At 32.1% G+C, this 18,694-nt stretch overlaps 2 protein-coding genes across 2 annotated transcripts; one reads left to right on the forward strand and one right to left on the reverse strand.

The window, feature by feature from the left end:
• Positions 1-122: 122 nt before the first annotated feature.
• LOC149900758 (BTB/POZ domain-containing protein KCTD3) lies at positions 123-10,595 on the forward strand. The gene is made up of 13 exons (XM_090112067.1): positions 123-353; positions 625-938; positions 1,057-1,222; positions 1,400-1,476; positions 1,554-1,644; positions 2,102-2,316; positions 2,957-3,169; positions 3,426-3,542; positions 3,665-3,804; positions 6,451-6,625; positions 6,846-6,942; positions 7,559-7,746; positions 8,103-10,595. Exons 1-13 carry the CDS (start codon positions 307-309, stop codon positions 8,285-8,287), a joined length of 2,025 nt encoding a protein of 674 aa, XP_089968193.1. The 5' UTR covers positions 123-306; the 3' UTR covers positions 8,288-10,595.
• An 84-nt stretch (positions 10,596-10,679) lies between these two features.
• Positions 10,680-18,004, reverse strand: Sras (Ras converting CAAX endopeptidase Sras). The gene is made up of 6 exons (XM_090112068.1): positions 17,758-18,004; positions 16,962-17,203; positions 16,708-16,875; positions 13,796-13,864; positions 13,416-13,478; positions 10,680-12,913 (listed from the first exon to the last, which is right to left on the reverse strand). The coding sequence occupies exons 1-6, from the start codon at positions 17,871-17,873 to the stop codon at positions 12,711-12,713; spliced, it is 861 nt and encodes a 286-aa protein (XP_089968194.1). The 5' UTR covers positions 17,874-18,004; the 3' UTR covers positions 10,680-12,710.
• Positions 18,005-18,694: the final 690 nt, after the last annotated feature.

The raw sequence follows: 18,694 nt of genomic DNA on the forward strand, positions 1-18,694 counted from the left end.
CACATGTTAACTTATGTATTAAAATAAAAACCAAATATTTTTTTGACAAATGTAGTTGTCGTTTTAGTTTTCGAACGAAATGATGACAATGACATTGACATCGTTTTGTTTATAATTATTGACAGAGGACTTTCGATAATTGATGACTGAAAGATTTATTAATTCAATTTCTTTGTGAAAAGTGAAAGATCTACTATAAATTAATTATAAAAACACAAAAATAAAATAAATAGTGAACGTCCCTACGTGCGACAGTATAGCAATATTTAGTTTATTTAATAATATCGTAATTTGTAGCCAGTCTTCATGACTAATTATCAAGAAATAGTTAATTTAAACATAGGTGGTACAAGGTAACATTTATTTTATGCAATATACACATTGAATGTTAAGTAATATAATGAAAAACAATCAAATCGACTATATGCTATAAGTAACTGTTTTTCCCTTGTTCCATTGTATACATAATTTAATTTTGCTAAATTATAGCTTTTACTTGCTAACTTTCACTTGATACATTGAAGTCAACAGTTCAATTACTGACTATTGTAATCATCTACAGAGCATTTAATATTCAATTCAAAATACATATATTGTATGGTATGTTACTTTTAAATATTTCAGATTTGCAACATCATGGCATACCTTGACTTGGGTACCAGATACATTTTTTACAGCTTTACTCAGTGGCCGTATTCCAACAGTGCGGGATGAAACGGGGGCTATATTTATTGACAGAGATCCAAATCTTTTTGGTTTGATCCTTAATTTCTTAAGAACAAGGGATATAGATTTAAACAATGTGAATATAAGAGCATTGAGGCATGAGTGTGATTATTTTGGTATTACACCTCTAAGTAGGCGACTGGCCCTATGTGATGAAATGAACCATTCATCATGTGGGGATGTACTATTTTATGGATACCTCCCACCACCATGTAAGTCTAATTTAATTACTAAATTAAGAAGTAATTTAGTTATAGAATATGTCACATTTAATGTTAGAAAATATTTGCAAGTTTATGGAACTATAATAATTGTTATAATGTTCCCCAGCAAATCCTCCAATAAGCAATGGAAGCTCTGGAAGAAATGGAAATAATGGTTCACGGAAGAATATTACGGCATCCAACTCTGATGTGGCATCTATTAGATCGCACTCTAGGAACTCATCACTAGACTTAAGGACAGTAGGACGGATTCCTTCACAAGATCAACTAAGGTTTGTAAAATAGCAATGTAAAGTCAAAAAATATAGAAAAAAATGGACTAAAAATTAATTTTAAAGTATGCTTTGGATAAGTATAGTTTAAACTATAAAATATTAAATGCTTCGTTAACTTTATAGATTTTTTTTTAAATACTTGTTCAATTCATTTACTTTCATATTTTATTTCAGTCGATGTGGCAGGGGACACTCAAGAGCTGCATCTTTAGGCAATGCTGAATGTCATAAAGGTCTTAAACAAAATGAAAGTAAGTTTCATAATCCATTACTTATGTACAATAGTAATTAAACAGATCAAGTTGATAATATTATTTTTCATTTATAGCTACTTGGTCAGAAAACATGAAGGTTCAAATAATAAAGGCCCATCACAACTGGATAGCTGTAGCATACTCTCATTATGTTATTGGATACAGGTACTTAAGCTTATAAGTAATTACTTAATTAATTCATTAATTAATGTTTATTTAATTATTTCATATAACTTTTTCAATCATCATAACTAAGTGATAAAGACAAAATTTCTTTATAAAAATGTTATTAAAATTAAAATTAAAATTTGTTTTTTTGTTATTTTAAATGAAGAAAAAATTAAATGTCCCTGCTACCACTTATCAGTAGATCCATAGAATATGTGTGAAATGCATCAACAATTCCGCTATATTGTACGAAACATTGCACCAACAGAAGAGTATAAAATTTTGCACATTTATAGTGGGATTGAAGAATGCTAATATTTTTTAGAATAATGCATTAAATGTATGCATACACGCATTTATGTATACTCATTTGTTAGCAGTTATGGTCGTATATTATGATGTTCTTCGCGACAAATACGTAACTGAGAGATTTGAACTCTCACTCTCTTTATAGATTGACAGATTCCTGTGGATGGTACATAGCATTCCAATCGCCGGTACAAGAATCGACGATAGAGCGTATAGCGCTCAACGCCAAGACGGGAGGAGCGACATCTGGAGGGAACAGCTCTGCTGGTACTGATGTGATGCTCGGTATATCGAGCGGTCCGCTAGTTAGGTTATGGGCATTTTCTACGCATACCGAACCTGTTAGGAGGACATTGATTGGTGAGTGAAGCATTGCTTGAAAAATATAAAATTAATATCTACAGAATACCTACATTTATTCTATATTTATTTTTATATTATTTCCGTGTAGAAATTAGGTAGTACATTAATTCAAACTCAAACATTTATTTATTGAATGACTTCTTCTAGAAGCGCTTTTGAATCGCCTTTCATAAGTTTTTACATTTACCACCAATTTTGACACTGTGACGAGGCGTGACCCCAATTATAATTAATATAAATAGAAAAACCTACTTCAATTTTGAGACTGTAAAAAATTAAATGCAAAATATTAAAATTCAACTATACAAGTGTAATATCGGCATCAGTGGTAATTGGTGTTATAACAATTCAAAAGTGCTTCGAAGAAGAAGAAGTAAAGGAATTAATAAATAGTTGAGTTTGAGTTTTATTATATTTACGTTAATTATATATATTTATTTATTTATTTATTAAGCCAAACCAACAGTAAATACATACAAATCTTGCGAGCTTAAATCTAGAAATATATAAATGTTAAGGATGTATCCACCAATTATAGGTAAGGACAAATTAATTTTTATATCTTAAACTTACATAGTACCAACTAAATCAACACAACACTTACGTTAATTTCTTACGTTAATATTTATATTTCTAGGTACATTCAACCTAGGTGTACGTGTAGAACACCTGCTATTCGTAGGTCCTCAGCTAGTGGCTCTCAGCGGTGCGGGCAGTCGCAGCAAAGCCGGTGTTTGGCACACTAGCACACAGCACTGGCAGACGCAAGATGTCGCGCATCTGACTACTTATGATACTGCCGGGTCGTTTCTACTGCTCGGAACTGCTACTGGCGCTGTTAATTATATTGGTAAGATATAAATTAATTGAGAAATTACCTTGCGAAATAGATTTTCAACGTTTTATATATATGATATGAGTTAATCATTCGAAATTTACTTACTTATTGTTACATGAATTTATTGTTACATGAAAAATTTTGTCAAATAAATTCTTGAATATTTTAAGGGTCTTATAAATATGTTAACTCTATAATAATTATGTTAACCTCTTTGAGCATTATTATAGGTTTCATGTGGTTAAAATATTTTTCTTTTTATTTTCAGATATGCAAAAATTCCCATTGCGTATGAAAGATAATGACTTACTTGTAACGCAACTTTACAAGGATCCCAATCAAGAGCCTATTACTGCTATCTCTGTTTATCTTACGCCAAAAACGAGTAAGTGATATATTTTTAAATGAAGATTCTACCTGTATTCACCACAGATAATGTTATATGCTGCTATACTAGTATCACTATTTCTTGTGCCGAACTTAAAAATGTATCACCTTTTCTTGAAGGTTTATGCGGCAACTGGCTAGAAATAGCGTACGGTACGCGATACGGCTCCGTGCGTGTTATTGTACAACACCCGGAGACAGTGGGTCATGGACCACAGTTGTTCCAGACTTTCACTGTTCATCAGAGTCCTGTTACTAAGGTAATTTCATTGTTTATATTTAGTCTACTTCATTGCCTTTTAACTAAGTATACAAAGATGCATATTTAGATGACAGATTACTATAATTGAAAGCATCAGTTTCATCAAATATTTAATATCTAAATAAAAGAATCTGTTTTTGTTTACTTTATCTAACATCTAGGGTTCATGAGCGGCATATTTAAAGATACTATAATAAGATTTTCTTAAATTAAGTTTGAATGAGCACATATCGATGCCTCCTAAGTATAATGAGTCAACTGACATTTTAGTAATTTTACAGGAGAGTGATTTGAAGGCAAATCGTTTATATTTTAATGAAATCAAATTAATTCGAAACAAAGTAAATGTTTTTTTAATAAAAATTGTAAGCCCTTCCTTTGGTATAAAATGATTTTGCTGATTTTTGTTTTTAAATGGCTTTTTTTGTAGATGGCTGGGTATACGCCGGCGGGACTCAATAGTGAAATGGTTTAACTACCAGTTATATTTATGTACGTTGTTCATCAAAATCTATCGTTAACACCAAAATCACATGAAATAATGATTGTCATTTTATTAATTTAATTTTACTTTTGTTTGTTTTCGGGTTTGTTTATCTCAATAAATAATAAAATGCTGAAATTATGTCACTTGACTCATTATACTAGGAAAGTAATTAGCAAAGTTAACATTTGAAACCTCAACGTATACTGGACCAATGTAATTTACTGAGGTTTATTTTTAGGAATCTTTTTTTGTAATACCTTTCGATGTGTGGGATTAATAAAAGCTAGGAAGAAGAACATGAATAAGAAACCAATAACAACTCATTTTGAAGAATCACAATGTATTTTTAGCCATAATTAAGTAGGAATATCTTTTTAACATAATAGCTTTACTAAACGCTACAACGTGAACAAATCGCTATTAAAAAATATCAATTATTGGTAACTTACGTTTAACAATAATGAAAATTATAGAAATTAATAACGTAGTAATCCAGACATTTCTAGTACTTAACAAATTAAAAATCAGTCGTTAGATCCATTAGAATCTATTCTAAAAGCTACAAGTAAAAACAAATCAACATTTAACAAATTAACAATGTTCCATCATCAAAGAGAAATAAATTAATAACGTAACAGTCTAAGGCATTTCTAATACACAAAAATATAAATTTTAACAAATTATAGTCATATATCTATAATCATAAGTCAGAATCGCTGTCGTTAGCTGCATTAGAGTTCGTTGAAATCAAATTATTATAAAATAAATGATTCTCTTTAGGAATTACCAGTGTCTTACAAAGATCCATCAAATCTTTGTGCTTATTTTGGTCAACAGGAATGGGTATCTGATAAACTACAGAAATATTATTATCTACGTCAATATTTAACTCTTTTCTATTTCGTGTAGCTTTTGATATCTTTACACAATCTATCTACTTGTAACAACATCTTGGTATCTCGTTTTACAAAACAGCCTATATGGATAATCCGCTTAAACTAGTTCTTCTGTTACTTTATTCCAAGGCATTTTTGATCCATCATTGGTAGTTGTCCAGTTGTTTATAAGTTATAGCTTTGATTTAAAGTGAGTGAGACACTTTAGTAACTTTGTATGGCTTTTCATCGGATTTGGCAAAACTAAAAGCTGTAGCTGTCTTTCGTCTGTCTTTCAATTATAGCGTGCATACTGTCGCCTTCATTTGGACCCACTAATAGAAAGCTATGACTAATATATAACAAACTTTGAACTAGCTAGTTCAAAGTTTGTTATAGATATAATATTATACATATTATAATACATTAAGAATATAATTCTGTTTCTATTTTGGCCTCCACAGTTGTCTGACCTGAACCGGTAATCTTTGACACCATTACCCACCGTGTCTTCTATAAACTTGAAAACACAGCTGGAAATTTCACTAGCGCCTCTCTTTGCTGTCTGTTGTCATAAAAAACAATAACCATAATATCATTCATTCATTCATCAATCATCATAATATCATCGATTCCTGTGTAAATTTTTAAAATTTCGCGCCCTGTTTGACTGCATTCTGTTAATATTATTAATTTAACATGTTAAAGAACAATTATTATCTAAAATGGCGTGCTTACTTGCCGCCATTCATAGTCTACTGAGCCGATATAAACTTGTATATCGATACAAGTTTATTGTGTACCCCCTCACGCCCCGCGTACACTGGTACAATGTCATTTAGATCAGTTTACGATGTACGATTTTAACTGATGTTGAAATTGATTTAGTATACGTGAAATTATCTCGGTAATTATTGTACTTTTTTAATTTTTTTTAACACGAACGTTTAGATCACGATTTATCATGTTCGTTTTTATAAAAATATGAAAATACCTAAATTTGTTAGTTGACTCAGTATACTTAGGAGGCATCGATATGTATTATCAGGAGTTTTGCAATATGAATTATGTACATAACGGAAAGTCTAACAGCTCATAACGGATACTCTTACATCACGTATTATTAACTCAGGCCCCGGAATCACAGACACAATAGAAAATCTATTGTGTCGTGGACCAATCGGGCCGTTCGGGGCTCAATGGGTTATTACCTAACGGAAAGTAACCACGCATAGCAGCAACTTCATGTTTTACCTACATAACACAAACATCCCAATTACAGGTATCTCTATCCGAAAACTACCTGATCTCCGTATGCAGCGAGTACAACCACGTGCGTTCGTGGCGGGTTACTCGGTTCCGCGGAATGATCTCTACACAGCCTGGTACTACGCCCAAAGCGGCGTTTAAAGTGCTCGCTTTAGAAGCGCCTACTGCGCAGGCGCATAATGATTGTGGTAAGATAATTAAACTAATAAATATTTTCAAAAGTCATAAGCATTAACTATTTTGATGATTTTTGATTTATTAGAAATTTATCTGTTTGTATTAGGATATAGAACTGTTTAAAGGTTAAAAAATTACTATCCGAGTGGAACCGGGGCGAGCAGCTAAAATATACAATTTCTATTAATAATATCTTCTAATTTTTATAGTCAATGAGTTATGTTATTTCAGGGCCCTATGGTGAACAAGATGAAGAACAAATATTCATCCAAAAAGTGGTTCCTGATACGGATACGTTGTATGTCCGTCTCGCTTCCAATGGCAAAAGGTATTTATAACTCAGTAGCATATGACTATATATACATAATTAACATTTTTATTTTATGAAAATAATGATACATATATTTTCAGTCGGTTTCCTTTACTCATTTATTTTAGATATAATAATTTATACAACACTACATATTATAATCGCGCGCGATCGTTTGCTTACAAGGCTGTTCGTGCAATTTTGAATCTACGTTTAATCTGACGTAGGAACTAATTGCACGAAGCGCACGTTGCGAACGTGGGTAATGGAATATGCGACCATATAAGCACCAATACGCATAACCCGTAAAGAACAAAATAAAAACACTCACACTATACACTAGAATAAGATTTTACTAATACTATATGGGTTATGTGGCCTGAAACAAATGAATTTTATTGAAGTTAAACTTCTTTATCGGGATTGGAAAAAAATTTGTGTAACATTTTTTCCTTACGCGTGACATTTTTCCGTTACGCACCATCTTTTTCTTATCCCTAACACGCGTGATTCGACGTATTTCTGTAAAGTTGCATATAGTAAATTATTTTTTGAAAAATAAGGTCACAAGAAGTTTCACTTCTTACGTGTGTACACTAGTACACGCACACATTTTTATTTATTTATTATACAGGGTGTGCACAATCCGGTCGGTGGACGGCTCGCCCGTATCCTGCTTCGTGGTGGCCGTGCAGTGCGAGGGCGCGCTGCGGCCGCGCCGCCTGCTGCTGTGCGGGCACCGCTCCGGCGCCGCGCAGATGTGGGACCTCACCGCGCCCGTCGACAAGGCGGCCAGACCGGCGCAGCCCGTCGCTGCTAACGGTCAGTTTCTATAGTGAATTAGCACGATAATTAATTGAAATTGTAATTATGTACAGACTGTTTTAGATATCATGCAACTTTAGGTAAAATAAATACCATTAAGTATAACTTGGATATGATATTTGATTTTATAGCATTCAAATGCTTTAAAAATGAGAAATTTTTAAAGAATAGAAAAAATTCGAACCCGTGTCATTCGCCTTACCGACCTTTGATCCCGCCTAGTGGTCAAACATTTTCAATTCTAAAAATTCTCATAACTTGGATATTTCAAACACGTTTTACGTTTTTGTATGGGTGTTTTGCTTAACAATAATTTAATAATTTAACATTCACTTTACAAAATCTGTCCACAGGTGAAGGTGAAGAATCACCAGTTGCGGACGGCGGTCCGTCCCCCGACGAGCTTGTCCGCCTGCTCTCCGCGTGTGACCTTGACACTTCCCCCGCTCCCCCCTCCCACCCCGCGCCTCTCCCTCCCACCCCCGCACTCCCCCCGTCCCCGCAGCGCCCCACACCCCCGCCGGCCCCCGCACCCTGAGTCCCGCACACGCTCTGCTCAATACTGCTCTGGATACTGACGAGACAGTATTCGTAACAACGTATTTCCCCACTATAAAAAAGAGCGTGTGTGCCGAGCACACGTGTCAGAAGTGAAACTTCTTTGGCAAGATTCAAAGATACCAACATCGTCGCCTTACTCCATGGCGTGATTTTATTGTCATGACGCAAATTTAAAATTTTACTCTCAACGAGCATAAAGAAGTTTCAGTTTAAAAAAAATATTCGTTACAAGGATGAATTACATGTCGATATGTTTAATAACTTCATATAAATTAACTGTGAGGACCATTCGTCCACGTAAAAGATATATTTTCGTAAAGATTGTTGATTTGTAAAATTTTCGTATATTGAAATGCAATTGTTGTTAGATAGGTATCAATATAGAGCAGCAGATGTACTTTGTGTATCGAAGTGACCCAATAGTTGCAGCAGCTGGTTATGGCGCTACAATGCCATTTTGTATTTATAATTTCAGAGGTAATCGCTAATTTCAGAGGATTATGTTTTGCACCTTAATAGTGAACTTTACATACACCAATGACCGAAGACACCATCGAGAGGTGGTATTTTGACCGAAACCAAAAATAAATATGTATAAAAAAGTACTCAATTTCCGAAAGAATCTCACTTATGTAAAAATAACTATAAACTAACCATCATTATGTATACATGGCCTGGTGTAATATGGACAACCTGACTGACAATTTAATTATTTAGATATTTTTAAATATGTCTTATCGGAAAATTGACGATAACATTCCAAACTTTAATTTCTTTTTCACTTTTATCACAAACATAAACACTATAGTCTGTCCACTATAAGAATTGCTTTTTGACAGCTCGACAGGTGATACCAGAAGTGATGTTCAAAAGATTATCTCACAATCGATAATTGTGAATAATTATTGTGCCATTTCAATTATAAATTCAAAATATTATCATAAATCGAATCAGATACGTAAATAATAATTACAACGTAAACGTACTAATAAGATATGTAATAATAAGACCACATATCTATGCATTGTATGTTAAAACTAAACTAAACTAATATTTTATTATTTATTGGTTTCTATCTTACTATTTGGTTGTCTTTACGTTTAAATTATATAACATATTAAAAGAGTTTTTCTGTATCGGATATATTTTACAGAGTATTTCTATCGATTATTTTAATCTATCGACCCATCATTGAATAATTCTGTGTAGGCATCACTAAGTGGGCGGGACCTGTCCATGAAGTACGATAATTATTTGTATGACATTTTAACATAGACAATACAATCCTACATAGGCGTGAAGCTGTCAAAAAGCAAATAATATAATGGACAGAGTATAGCCGGACATATTAATGGTCTAAGTTACGGTTAATTTTTAAATGTTTAATAACATGTATTTGGATGATTAAATGTATTTATATTTAATGAAATTGCGAGTATTTAAACGATCTTTAATTTTAGATAATTTTATTGTCTTGTTTAAAGTGTCACAAATTATAAACATTTTATAGATCTTTCAAAAGGATGTAGTAACGTTGCGTTGTTATGTTTAATACATATCAGAAATCAATCAATGTTGATTAAACTGTTTTCTTTGTTAAAGACTGATAGCCAATGTGCTCAAAAGGTGGCGTAAATATTGAGTCAATAGTATGCCCATGGGTGATGGGCATTTCGTTAGGTTTATGTACGACTGAATTTATGGAGTTACTAATTCAGAAAAGTATTCAAAATCAGTAAAAAACGATCAATAAATCTCTTGAGAGTAAGCTAAATCATAAAATGCAATCGATAACAAACATGAATGCAAAGTTAAAAACATTTATGAAATCAGTAGGTACCTAATATTATCTTAATAATATATCACGTGATCTTAATTATATCGGAAAATATTTTTAACAGAAACCATAACGTATATAATAGTTTTAGTGTATTTTTGGGAATATTTAATAGAATTGAATTAGGTGCATTGTAATTTATTCTTATATAGTGTGGTTGTATTAAATCACATCTAATGTTACTCACTGATTGTTAATGGTTAGTAATTTGATGTCAATGTGTTATAAGTACTGAATAAAATTAAATGTAATTAAATGTTGTGTGATAATAAAAATTATGATTTTTTTATAAGGCTAACCTAACAAGTATTGTCAAAATTTGTGTTTAATTAACTTTTATTTTATACATTAACTAATTAAATATTTCAAATTATTCGATATATTTCATTAAGCATAAATTGTATTGTTATATGATTATGGTAGATATAAATATAAAATGTACTATAAAGAGTTGTTTTATTATTTATGTGACTTTTCCTGTTCCTTGGGCTTAGTTTGTACAAAAGAAAACAACATTGTAATTTTACAAAATTTGTTTTTACAGTACTTTAATGTATGTATATTTATTACAGTAATAGTAGTAAGTATTGGTTATGTTATCATAATCATAAGATAAGTTAGTTTAAAACAATGATTATAATATTGAAAATAGAACAATGATGAGATTTCTCCATTTTCATTTATTATAGTTACTTATATAATTCATTTAATGGTCCAAAATTATTATACTTAAAAAAATACTGCAAATAATAAAAAAATATAGCTTAATATTGGATATACTTAGAACATACAAATACATTTAAAATGAATTGACAATTGACTAGAATTGCATTCTTTGTATATCTAGCAACCCTGTAGAACTAGTCACTAAATATATTCTTATTTCTTACATAATATAATGAGAAAATCGATTCTAGCATTTATGCTGATGGCACAAAAATTTTAATTATCCACAATCCCATAGTGCGGAACGGTAAACTTAAAACTTTAATATAACATAACTAATTGCCGCCGCAAACGTGGTTCTGTCTTACTCTTATCACTATGGGCTATGAAAAATAGATGTTTCAGACCTGCCGAACTGCCAAAACTTCATGACAATCGGTCAAGCCGTTTCGGAGGAGTTTAACTACAAACACAGCGACACATGAAGATATTGATGAGAATGACTTAGAGTAGGTATGTTTATAAAATTGTGATTATACTAAACGATATTTCAAGTGCATACTTAAAATGACTAGTTTTGTTGCAAGATGCAACATATCAAATCGCTTTGCATTTGTGCAATGGCTAAGTAATATATTATATATCTACTGAATAAAAATATGTTAGAACACTTTTACTTACTACAGCTTATGACTGTTAAATTGTAAACGAAGCACCATAATCTATGGCAAACTTTACGGATCTTACCGATTTTATTTTAATTATTAGTAGGATCAGTTTTCATTAGTTTTATAAGTAAAAATACTTGATAGAAGAAATACCTTTAGGTAAGTATATAAAAATAGATACTAATAAATTAATTAAAATAGAGGAGTTCTGCTTCCATTGTTTTAACTGATTATACATATATAGATGCTTATAAAACATAGTTTTGTATCTTATATTGATAACATTTAAGATATCAATTTATATACATACGAGCGCGGCGTAAGATAATGTATAATTTTAATATTACTTAGCTTAAGTACAATTATTTAATGGCAATTAAACGTAACGATAAACACCGAAAAATTGAGTTTAATTTAAAATCTCGTTCATATGAGCAGTTTATAAACAATACTGTCTCTAACGTTTTGTGCGCACCCTGACAAGATTTCTATTAACTTCAATTACTTTAATTTAAGAAAAAAAAACTTGATACTATAAGAGACCCATAAAATTCCCCTAAACAAACTAAATAACATTATGAAAATATCAAATGACTAACCAAACAATTAATAAATATAAGGAAAATAATCAAAATTGTTAAGATTGCTTCAAATCAAATTAAATTTGTTGCAATTAGTTGCTGTAGATAAGATTATCTTACATAATTTAAACAACATTGGTAACAAATCACCAAACCAAAAATATTTTAAATCCGTTCTGCCCTTTACTAAATAAATGGTGTGACTAACCTAAGTTTCTTTTATATTATAAAGATTACAATAATTACAATTTGCTTTATCGTTTCGACAATTACAATAAATGTCGAGTTAACACATTGTACACTACATAAAAAGCATGAAAATATAATTGTAATACTGATATTTTTTACCCACAATATATTCATGACATTTGACCAACACATGAATAGGACAATTATATTAAATTTAAACATAATTATATTGCCTGGTAAAGAAAATATTATCCTGAAACAACTCTCATAACGGTCATGAATCATTTTTAACAGATCATAAATCAAATTAGTATACAAAATGTAGGCCCAGGCCCTATCCAAATGATTCATTAATTAGTGACATACAATGAAAAGTGTATGTTCACTGTTCAGCTACTTATAAATCATTACCACAATCAATAACACAAAATAAATAAACTCCTTTCACTTGGAATTGATTCAAGTAGCAATGTACATTCTATTGTCATAAAGCTCTGGGTTTGTCAAGGGATTCAAGAGAACACACCAAAAACCTAATCCTAATAGATAATTGCATATAATTATAAATCTTTCCATGGGAGGGAATAGTGGTACATCAGCGAAGTTGGGGAATCCCATGTGGTTACAGAAAATGTGTGCCATTAGTGGAGCAACAAAGTGTCCTGAAAATAGTAAAACATTGCACTGTTGAATATTATAATTACATTAGCAGGAGTTAAGATAAATGTTTAATGCTGTAACTAATTTCCCCATTTGATAAGTAATCCATTTGTGTCATAAATATTTTCGGAATTATAATATACTTAACACATTTACCGTAAATAGAGGAAATTCAACGAAAATAATTAATGTAATTTAAAAACTAAAAACATCCTTAAACGTGAAATTATTGAGATAAATCTGTTTAAAGTGGGTCAAAATCAAGAGTAGTCTGATACATATAATACATACAATTAATTAGTAACATACAAACATACAGGTGAAGCTAATATAAGCGTGTTGATGAAACACAATTTTAATTGCCAATGAAATTGTTTGTATGGTGATAAGAATTTTTTTATTACCTATCTTAAATTTACATGCGCCCTACAACAAATGTACATGGCGCAGGATGAAATAAAATAATCATATTAAAATTAATGATAAAGTTAAATAATTACTTACTGGTTCTCAAAAACAGATAAGATGAATAAGCACCAAACATTGTAGTGTACGTGAATTGGAAACCTGGAACAGAAATGTTTCTATTAGTACAGTTACTTCATTAGCATGTTTTGAATAGATCTGACAACTAAAAGAATTTGTAACTCTTCAATTAAATTAAATACTTACATGAATATATTTTATTACATTTACCTAATCTTGATAGTTTTATTACTATCATATTAGGCATGAAATCAAAATAACTATTTCTTGTTTTATTCAACAAGGCTATACATAAGTGTATATGTGTATGTGTTGCAATCAGAAAATCAAATTGACTGCAAAAGAAACATAATAATATAAAAAGATAATGATAATATAAAGAGCTATCTATGACTTACATGAAACAATCAATGCTGTTTTAACCTCACATCCTGCTTTAATTTGTTCCAATACATGATGAAAATGAGCTAAAAATTTACAATTGTTAACTTTAATAATCATTACCATAGTCCGTTTTCTTATGGGAAAAGGTATACATTTTTGAGTAAAGCAATGAAATTTGGTTCGAATGTTGTACTCGTCCACCTAAGCCCAAATCGCCTGGTAGCCAGTGTCTACTCCCCTGCAGAATGGAGGGAGGGGGGGTTATAGAACAGAGCGCCCGGCGCTCGGAAAAAAAACTCTGGCGGATTCATTTGGCCCTTTGAGTCGAGTTTGGTGTCGTTATCAGGTAACTAGATGATGCCCGATTCATTCCCCATACCAGTTTTTTAGGGTTCCGTAGCAAAATATGTCACAATCTTTAAAATAATAAACTTTTGGCAGTGGCAAAATCCAAACAAACCAGTATATTTTTATATTTTTGTATCAAACTTGGTTTATAAAAAAATACTGTCTGAAAGGCCATTTCATGCAGATTATAAAAACATTAACATGTAACATATATCTTACCATTTTCAATGTGAAATAAATTATAGAAAGTACAGGAACGTTCGTCAGCGCAGCGTAGGGGACGGCTAATAGACCCGAAAAATAAGCAATAACATAAAACAAAAACCAGTCAAGTGCGAGTCTGACTCGCCCATCGAGTGTTTCGTACTTATTTGTTCTATACCATGTTATCTTGTCTGGTAGGACCCGGTTAACTGATACAGACAGACTTTCGCCTTTATAATATAAGTGTGATTTTTAATCATCTTTAAATTATAAATGAAGTCAGGTAACATTGTTAAAAATAAAGATAGATAATAATAGAACGTTTTTGTATTAATAACAATAACAACCACCTCCACAATTACATAATTCGGTACATTTGAGCTGGCGTATAAAACACTTCAATCTGGAATTGCAAGATTTCACGCACCGACATCTTATCAATTCAAAGCTTCTCTTTTCTTTTTATTTCAGATGGGCAAGGAATATTTTGATTTTTTTAGGTCCCTTAATGTATTATACAGCCTGTAAAACTGCCCTTACGGTGTGTTGTTTAAGGGCAGCTTCTGTGGGAGGCAAATTTTCGATTTGCCTGTCCGTTTTTGTTAAAAATTTGTTTGAGACCCTCAGTTACTGTCACAGCGGGGTACAATGTGAAAAACAAACATGTACTTATAATAATTATAAAAAAATATAAGTTCTGGATAAGAGTATCCTTAAAATATTGTCACCGTCCTTACCTATCATGCATTGTAATCACAAACTTTTCAATTTCACTGTCTGCATATTTGCCACTGTAAAGTGCTTCAAATCCTCGTGTGACATTCGGATATGCCTTCCATACCTCAAATGCAGGTGTACCTATAGTTCTTTTAGACCTTCTAGCTTTGGAACACACGATATAGCTATACTAGCCAAAATAATGTTAAGAACAGTCGACAGATATGGCTAGTACAGAATATCATGTATTCCAAGCTAGAAGGTCTAAAAGAACTATAGGTACACCTGCATTTGAGGTATGGAAGGCATGTCCGAATGTCACACGAGGATTTGAAGCACTTTAAAGTGGCAAATATACAGACAGTGAAATTGAAAAGTTTGTGATTACAATGCATGATAGGTAAGGACGGTGACAATATTTTAAGGATACTCTTATCCAGAACTTATATTTTTTTATAATTATTATAAGTACATGTTTGTTTTTCACATTGTACCCCGCTGTGACAGTAAATGAGCAAATTTGATGAACAAATTTTTAACAAAAACGGACAGGCAAATCGAAAATTTGCCTCCCACAGAAGCTGCCCTTAAACAACACACCTTAAGGGCAGTTTTCAGGCTGTATAATATATTAAGGGACCTAAAAAAATCAAAATATTCCTTGCCCATCTGAAATAAAAAGAAAAGAGAAGCTTTGAATTGATAAGATGTCGGTGTGTGAAATCTTGCAATTCCAGACTGAAGTGTTTTATACGCCAGCTCAAATGTACCGAATTATGTAATTGTGGAGGTGGTTGTCATTATTATTAATACAAAAACGTTCTATTATTATCTATCTTTATTTTTAACAATGTTACCTGACTTCATTTATAATTTAAAGATGATTAAAAATCACACTAATATTATAAAGACGAAAGTGTGTCTGTATCAGTTAACCGGGTCCTACCAGACAAGATAACATGGTATAGGACAAATAAGTACGAAACACTCGATGGGCGAGTCAGACTCGCACTTGACTGGTTTTTGTTTTATGTTATTGCTTATTTTTCGGGTCTATTAGCCGTCCCCTACGCTGCGCTGACGAACGTTCCTGTACTTTCTATAATTTATTTCACATTGAAAATGGTAAGATATATGTTACATGTTAATGTTTTTATAATCTGCATGAAATGGCCTTTCAGACAGTATTTTTTTATAAACCAAGTTTGATACAAAAATATAAAAATATACTGGTTTGTTTGGATTTTGCCACTGCCAAAAGTTTATTATTTTAAAGATTGTGTCATATTTTGCTATGGAATCCTAAAAAACTGGTATGGGGAATGAATCAGGCATCATCTAGTTACCTGATAACGACACCAAACTCGACTCAAAGGGCCAAATGAATCCGCCAGAATTTTTTTTCCGAGCGCCGGGCGCTCTGTTCTATAACCCCCCCTCCCTCCATTCTGCAGGGGAGTAGACACTGGCTACCAGGCGATTTGGGCTTAGGTGGACGAGTACAACATTCGAACCAAATTTCATTGCTTTACTCAAAAATGTATACCTTTCCATACAAGCATGCCCATAAGAAAACGGACTACCAAGGACATATCATTCAGTATAGCAATTAGAACACAATTATAAAAGCTAAATAAATTTAAATTAACATTCTCACCAATGCCAAATAGAATAGGGCCAATGAAAACAGCAGACATGGGCTTCAAACACTGCAATAATAAAGGCATCATACAAGCCCGAAACACCCACTCCTCACTGAGCGGTGCCATAATGTGATTTCGCACCCAAACCAAATCTTGCCAACATGATACCCAGTACATAGGTTCTAAAATTTTAATGTAACATTATTATACAAGTTTAAATAACATCCAATATACACACATAAAATATCTCATTTCACAATTATCTTACCAATGTATATGCGCCAGGCTCCTGAGAAGACTTGCATAGACAATGGTCCCAAAAATAGAATGACAGTCAATAGCAATGGTAAAACAAAAGCTTGAAATATTCCTGTTTCTCGAAGGCCCATTTTCTCATACATATCAATATTGTCGGTTGATTCTTTGAGAAAATAATACGTCAAAAATGGTGCAAGCATCATCATTACGAAAACGCTAAAAAACCTTTTTTTGATCGTGGTTGGATGATCCCTGAAACGGTTACAATTAATTAATGAAGATATACCCATGGACGTATAAAAAAAGACGGACGGTATATCGCCTAAATATTGAGTGAAGCCTAGTAATGGCGGCGAAACATCCATGCGTGTGTGCCATGTTGCCATGGCAACAGCTGTGTTGATGACAATGGCGGCTGTATTTTTTTCTATAAATTTTGCCGTAATAATTTTGTCATTAAAACATAAAAGAAATAACTTGCTTCCCTGTGGAATGTAATCCCTTGTGTTTTGTTATTTAAAATTGTACTGTTGCGACACCATTTAACCACGCAAGACGGCATTTTAAATATTTTTTTGTGAAACAGTGACGCAGTTAATCAGTCGGTAGTTCACGACGTAATGGCGGCCGACTAGCTTACTATGGTGAGAGTGTGTGCGTGTTTATTGTCTTTACGCGATCGCTAGCTTACTATGGTGGCTTCACGTTGTTTGTTCGTAATACGGCGTCCGTCTTTTTTTATACGTCCATGGATATACCATTATTTTTAGAGATATTGAAAAAGTCGATGTTTTTAAGATAGATACCTGTTCTCTTTAGACCTCCAGACATACAAACTTGCAACATAGCAAATTGTTAAAAAAACACATGCTATTACAGAAAATATGCAATTACTGAGATCCATGAGTTCCAGTATACTCATTTTCTTTTATTGATTAGATTTTATTGGGAAGTATTGGTTTTTTATGTCAGTAAATTAATTTCTATTATTTTTTATTATTATATTTTTTCTTCATTCACAAGCAATTAACAAACTGGAAAATCGCTTGATGATTGACAATAATTGTCAAATGTGAATTGACATTTGACATAAAAATGACGGAGGACATGACCAAAATTACCAAATGAATAAATAATATTCAGAGTGCAGAAATCTGTGTACACTACAGAATAAAGAACGCAATCAGCCAAAACTTCCCAAGAGCGTTCAAAACTCAGAGCAATAAAAAAACGTGTTCAAAACACTTGGTAAAGCTGTTAAAAATAAAATAATACCCGCAGTTTGCCTTTTGTAATCTTGTAATCCTTCTTCTTATTTTTTAAAGTATTATTTAGAAACACAGTACATAATTTTTATCATTTAGTTTGTGCAATAAAGTGTTATAAATAAATAAATAAATTAATTAATTAAGTACCGAATAGTGATATAATACATACGTAGTATATTATTATTAGTCTGTGATAATACCTACTTACTAATAATATTACATAATACATTAGAGCTGAAGAGCTTGTTTGTTTGTTTGAACTCGCTCTTCTCAGGAACTATTCGGGCGATTTGAAAAATTTCCTTCGGTTTTAAATAGCCCATTTATCATCACGCTAAGACCAACAGGAGCGGAGCACTGTGGATAAAACCGCGGGGCACGGCTAGAAAAACAGGAATTGCTAGATTGCTTCTGCCCTTAGATCATTAAGTAACTTCTGCCACAGCTGTGTGAATACAATCCTATAAACTTGCGT

Source organism: Colias eurytheme, chromosome 18 (assembly GCF_061535395.1).
Source record: "Colias eurytheme isolate Ceu_HAF_F1 chromosome 18, ilColEury1 Martin Lab GWU primary, whole genome shotgun sequence".
Lineage (NCBI taxonomy): Eukaryota > Metazoa > Arthropoda > Insecta > Lepidoptera > Pieridae > Colias > Colias eurytheme.

Excerpts from the sequence above, each read along its gene's own strand:
- LOC149900758 (XM_090112067.1), top strand. The coding sequence starts at position 307 with ATGACTAATTATCAAGAAATAGTTAATTTAAACATAGGTGGTACAAG. Across the intron at positions 939-1,056 it reads TGGATACCTCCCACCACCAT|CAAATCCTCCAATAAGCAAT; the intron begins GTAAGTCTAATT and ends AATGTTCCCCAG. Across the intron at positions 3,805-6,450 it reads ATCAGAGTCCTGTTACTAAG|GTATCTCTATCCGAAAACTA; the intron begins GTAATTTCATTG and ends TCCCAATTACAG.
- Sras (XM_090112068.1), bottom strand. The coding sequence starts at position 17,873 with ATGAGTATACTGGAACTCATGGATCTCAGTAATTGCATATTTTCTGTA. Across the intron at positions 13,865-16,707 it reads CCCTATTCTATTTGGCATTG|CTCATTTTCATCATGTATTG; the intron begins GTGAGAATGTTA and ends GTAAATTTTTAG. Across the intron at positions 13,479-13,795 it reads AACAGCATTGATTGTTTCAT|GTTTCCAATTCACGTACACT; the intron begins GTAAGTCATAGA and ends TTTCTGTTCCAG.